General features: G+C 44.3%; 1 protein-coding gene across 1 annotated transcript; it reads left to right on the top strand.

The window, feature by feature from the left end:
* Positions 1–222: 222 nt before the first annotated feature.
* ccn1l1 (cellular communication network factor 1, like 1) lies at positions 223–2,885 on the top strand (the record flags this gene model as incomplete). The annotated part of the gene is made up of 5 exons (XM_084160567.1): positions 223–306; positions 1,123–1,336; positions 1,544–1,900; positions 2,014–2,216; positions 2,580–2,885. The coding sequence occupies 5 exons, from the start codon at positions 223–225 to the stop codon at positions 2,883–2,885; spliced, it is 1,164 nt and encodes a 387-aa protein (XP_084016693.1).
* Positions 2,886–6,159: the final 3,274 nt, after the last annotated feature.

Genomic DNA, 6,159 nt, shown 5'->3' with positions numbered 1-6,159 from the left:
TGAACTTGAATTTTCTCCTCAGAAAACACAAAAACAGACGGGCTCACCCACATCTCCTTTGGATAGATGAGAAGATACAGGGAGATATCATTTCTAAGTAGTGAACAGCTCCTCTTCTTCACATTGGTTTGATCACTGCGTCTTTCGACACTGCTAGCCCTGAGAGTGAAGAGTCTAGCTGACATATTGGGAGAACTTTGTATTCATATTTTTTACGCACCCATGAAAATCACGTTTTCTTTGTGGACAATGATGCGACAAGCAAGCATCTCCTCTGTGGTGTTCCTATCTTGCACTGTCATGCTGGTAAGTACTTTTAAAAGTGTTTTATACGTGTGCTTTTACCACTCTCCATTCAAATGAATGTCTTTACATCATCAGGTTCTACATGCTTCACCATAAGCTCTTTAAAAATTATACAATGACATCCTTAATATTTAAATTGAGAAATTGCAAGTGAATATTGTGGTCACATTCATTTCAAATTATGCATATTAAATTGTCCATCTATTAACTGAAATAATGAGACAGGGATCTTTGAACTAATTCATAATTGAGTCAATTTCATTTCCATAAAAACATTAGAATTGAGGGCTTGTTTGATGCTTTTGAGCTTGATGATCTAGTCTGGGTCGCTCCAAGCTGATGTGTAACAATCATGCTTTGAAAGGTAGAAGAAGAAATGTGTCCTAACAAGATTAGAACAGGGTGCCGGGTTGAATGAAAGCATTGTTCTAAATCAAATTCCTTTGTACAATCACAGTTTAATTATTAGGATATTAGGGTACACAATCAGAGAATTTGGACAGGAATTTCTGCTCAGTGTTAGCTGATATTTGATCTGCATACTGTATATTAATCTATCTGAAATACCGGTAAGAGTTTTTGATTGTGGATAACCAAGAGGACTTTAGATCTTTGGGTAACCTTATTCTAGGTATCCACTTGATTCCACAATTTTTTCTCCTCCGGATATTTACTCAAGCATTGCACAAGCCCTCGTCTGTGGGGGCTTCCAGCACCAAAGGGATGCCCTTCCTCAGTGCCCTGCAGTGCCCCCCTCCCCCCCTCCCCCCCCCACACACACACACTAACTTTCAATCCTCTCGCTGTGTTTCCCAGGTGCAGGGTGGATGCCCGCCGCAGTGCTCGTGCCCCTCCTCACCGCCCTCATGCCCACCGGGCGTCAGCTGGGTGACAGACTCCTGCGGCTGCTGTAAGGTGTGCGCTAGGCAGTACAACCAGGACTGCAGCCCAAGCCAGCCCTGTGACCACATCAAGGGCCTGCACTGCCACCTAGGGTCTGGAGGAGACCCGGAGACAGGACTGTGTCGAGGTAAGGGCATGGACATCGAAATGGCCTCGGGTTAAGGAGGGTGGGACTGGACATACTTATGCTATGATTGACATTTCCTATCCACCTTCTGATTGGCACTGATAATATTATTGATAATGCTAACTCTAATGAATATAATGATATGTACAAAAACGACAATGATTGTACAAAAATGATCTTGCCTCTGTTGCATTGCTCCTGTCCCAGCTGAGGCAATGGGTCGTCCTTGTGAGCTGAACGGCCGGGTCTATCAACACGGGGAGGACTTCCAGCCAAGCTGCCAGCACCAGTGCAGCTGCATGGACGGCGTGGTCGGCTGCATGCCCCTGTGCCCACACCAGGTGCCACTACCAGATTGGCACTGCTCCCGGCCCCGGCTGGCCAGGCTGCCAGGCCGCTGCTGCGAGGAGTGGCTCTGTGACGATGACAACCATATCGAGGAGGACTCCAGAGAGGTTGACCACTCTCCACCTCCTTCCCCACCCCAGCACCCTGATCTTGCCAGCAACGAGCTGCTCATGGCTCCCACCCCCTGGGACTCAAGTGCTGGAGCCTCGTATCAAGGTACATAATGATACTCTCTTTTTTGTTATGAAATATACATTTGTAATGTTTTGTATCAGCCAGAGGAGAATGGTGTTCCTCATAGCTCTATGTTTGGCCCTCTCTTCTTACAGAGTGGATCTCCTCCCCCCAGTCCCATGCCTTACTTCCCGCAACCTGCTTCCTGCAAACCACTGATTGGTCTCCTTGCTCAGCCACGTGTGGGATGGGCGTGTCCAGCCGAGTAACCAGTAGCAACGCTGAGTGTCGGTTGGCCAGAGAGACACGACTGTGCCAGATCCGGCAATGTGATCTTGCCCTCACCCCTTCTCTCAAGGTAAGGCATGGACAATGTGTGAATCAACGGGCACACTTTTTCAATGACAAGAAACATAATGGTCCAGGATCAACAAATGGGAATTACACTACTATAAATTGACCACTGGACAGGTTATGGAATTTTACCATGTGTAATTCACAGATATCCACCTGTCAGGCAGTGGAGGCTGCTGAGGGGAGGACAGCTCATAATAATGGCTGGAACGGAGCTAATGGAAAATAAACCATGCGTTTGATACCATTCCACTAATTCTGCTCCAGCCGTTACCAAGAGCCTGTCCTCCCCAATTAAGGTGGGCCACCAACCTCCTGTGCGGTCAGGGTGTATGTATTTTGACCTGTGACCCCATTCCTCTTACAGAAAGGGAAGAAGTGCCAACGCACAATACGTCCTCGCAAACCTGTCCGGATCAAGTTCACTGGCTGCTCTACGGCGCGCCAGTATCGTCCTCGTTCCTGTGGCTTGTGTGCCGACGGCAGCTGCTGCACTCCTTCTCTGACGCGCACGGTGAACCTTCACTTCCGCTGCCCCGGAGGTAGGCAGGACTTTACCCGTAGCGTCATGTGGATCCAGCGTTGCCGCTGCAGCCAGAGCTGCCAAAGTCAAGGGCTTGCCTCCCCGGGCTCCCTCAGTCTGCCTAACGACATCCATACCTTCACCCACTGAGCCCCATGCCTAAACTCTAGCACTTCTCGCCCCAAGAACTTGCCCTTGACCTGACTCCAGCCCTCGACTCCAGGGTTCACCTTTGCCCTAATCTCACTGTCTCCTTCCAAAAACGTTTCCTGTTCCCTAACTGCTGCAGTAGTCTCTTTACCCCAGTACTCACCCTTGCCCTGTCTCCAATCTGTGTTCCTTAGCATCAGCCCTCACTCCTGCCCTCGCCCCACACGGAAGGCTCCATCAGCTGGGGGAAGGACACTAATGTGATGTAGTGAACTGTTTTATTCTTACAGCTGCCTAATTGTGTACCTAACACTTTCTCTCTCTCATTCTCTCACTGGTGGTAACTCCCCCCATAATCCAACAGTTTTGGTTTGGTCTTCACCCACACCCAAAATTAAGCACCTCCATATAACTTCAGTGATGGACTGATTGACTTTAGAAGACAGTTGGGGGTTGCTTCTGTGTTACTGTAGTTTGGAATGGTGAATTGTACTCTGTGGGACTGTACTTATAACTACCCAATGAGAAAGGTTAGACTGAAAATCAGACAGGCAATCTCACAGAGACGTTTACATAGCATCCCCTCTGATAAAGGTCTTTATAGCCTTATAGCCCTTTTCACTGGTCTGTTTTGCTTCTGTTCAGTAAGTGACAGATCTGTGGGCGATAGTGTGCATTCTACAACTATCTCTATCAGTGGACCTCCTATCAAATTTGATGGGCAAGAATATAAATGCACAGGTGTTCATGGTTTACACTCTGAAATATGAATCATTATTGTTATGGACACAGAGGTTTTAAATGAACCTTTGTAAGTTATTCATGTTTAATTATTGTAGTGATGACTTGTAAATATGTATTTACTATACTTTGTACAGTTAGGCATTGTTGATTTGTTTGTCATTAGGTATATATGCCTGCCTTGTATCGTCTCTATTTGTACAGACTTCACTTACGATGGAGTGACATGTTTTGGATATTACCTCCTTTTTCGAGGTGCACAGAATATAAACAATAGTGGACCGAGATTGTAATATGTTAATTTATATCACTTTATTCTGATTCATATATTCATTAAATGTCTTATATTGAAAGTGCCTCTTGTAAAAAATCACAAATGCCATGAAAATATATGTGTTTCTACAAAAACAAAATGTGCGTGATATTTTGTCCCCATAATTTGATGCTTAACAACTTTGTGTCCCACTTTTCTGTTTACCAGAACACACAGTCTGTGATTTGATTACTCTACAGTCTAAAATGTATTATTTTGTATAGATATCATTACTAGATATTCATGTACAAATATGATACAGTCCACATTGTCAATCACAAATCAGTGAATCAGATTTTTACAATGGGACCCAGAACAGAGGCAGGTGGAACACCCTGAAGCGGACTGGGGAAGGATTCACTAAAGAGACTAGTGGGACTGAGAGACCCATCTGACAGTGTTGTTTGCTGTGGAACTGTGGGCTAGGGTTAAGGCCTCGGTTCAAGTTCCTGTAGGTTTGTACACGGCGTCCAGGCCCAGTTTCACATGGCAAACATTGCAGCCGCTTCACAAATACCACACACTGTATCCTTGTTTCTCAGACCCGCCACTCTCCCCCGCGCTCTGTGGCTAACTATTCACACTGACCTCCCCACACCATGCCGATGAATACTTGATGTCAGCTGTGATGCCAAGGATGATTACTTCTACTGCCACCACTACTACTGCATGCCACTAATACCACCAGGATTTCCACGACCACTGCTGCAATTACTAGCATTGGTACTTCCCACCCATACTACAAGAGCAACAACAACAAAAAATACTTAGGTTTCCGCTACTGTTATGAATAAATTAAACATTTACCAGGAAACCCAAGTCTGAAAAGTCTGACCTTAAAGTGTCATGAGAAGAGGCACTTGTGTTTTTACAGAAACCAGCTTTTTTTATTTTTTATATTCCAGGGTGGCATTCTCTTCTTGCTTCAAGGGTCATGTTGTCAATATTGAGGTAGAACGTCTTACATTTGCAACTGTTACCAAGTTTAGCAAAATACTTTCACCTTGATTTTCAAAGACTTTTCATGTCAATGTTCAATGTGATGCATTAATGCTGACCTTTCTGTTCCCTTGGGACCTGGAAAAACACTATACATATGAATAAAATGCACTATTATCATCATTATGATCAACTTTATTTATTTTTTAAACGGTAAGAATGTTATAAACTGTTAGCAGGTCAGGGGCATGCAATTCAGGAGAAGAAAGGACAAGGGGGAGGAGAAAGCGGGAGAAGGGTGGGATTGTGCAGCTGGAATCCTTTGTGGGTGTGTGAGTCGGTATAATGTGTAGATGCGTGTGTGTAAGAAATGGAATTCCCAGTGTCTTGCGCTGCATTGTCGGAGTGTACATTGGCTCGGAGGGCAGACAGGAAGTCCCAGGTGTAGCACGGCCTCACAGAGAGCTGTGAGTGTTAGCACGACCTTGACGGAGGAAAAGGAAATACTGTATGTCGGAAGCTTGGGGTGTCGCAGGTTGATTGTGAAGGGATTGACAGGGTAAGGAAGGGGTGGGAGATGCCACAAAGTAATCAAACACGAATGTTCATATGATACAAGCACCATGCATTCCCCTTTCTAAAATCAAGAACAGTCGACTAATTTATGCCAGGTTTGATAGAATATGCCAGATTTTTCACGAACCAAATCAGAGAATACAGGCACAATACAACAGCCTGTATTTTAGAAAGTAATTTTGCACATACCCAATCCTGGATCTTTGGATGCAATGGAAATACCACCCTCTACTGGCAATTAAAAACAACAACAGTGATGTGTGTTGTGGATCGTGTTAATAAAATCTTGAAAACCCAGAACTAAAATTGCGTAATTGCTTCAGATGCTCGATTAAATTATGGGGGCAGACGTGTTAGAAAATATATAACGTTACCCTATGAAAGTCCCGCCTGGTGCAAGTCAGGTACTCTTTTTGAAGGGGCATCAAGCTTATATAATCAAATTCATGATAATTGGGTAATTTAAGATATATGTAAAACTTTATTCGTATTAGTGGATTAATTTAGCTTTACCCAATGCCTTTTATGAAGGTTTTCGATTACTAAAAAACCGCTATCGAAAACCTTCATAAAAGGCATCAGGTAGAAGTAAATTAATCCACGAATACGAATATAATTTTACTTATCTCTTAAATGACCACGTTTTCGTGAATTCTATGACATAAATTTGAAGTACTGGACTTGCACCAGGAAGTAGGCGGGACA

The sequence above is a fragment of the Coregonus lavaretus genome (genome assembly GCF_964263955.1).
Source record: "Coregonus lavaretus genome assembly, chromosome: 4".
Classification (NCBI taxonomy): domain Eukaryota; kingdom Metazoa; phylum Chordata; class Actinopteri; order Salmoniformes; family Salmonidae; genus Coregonus; species Coregonus lavaretus.
Note: the sequence above shows the minus strand (reverse complement) of the source record. Positions and strands in the feature narration are given on the sequence as shown.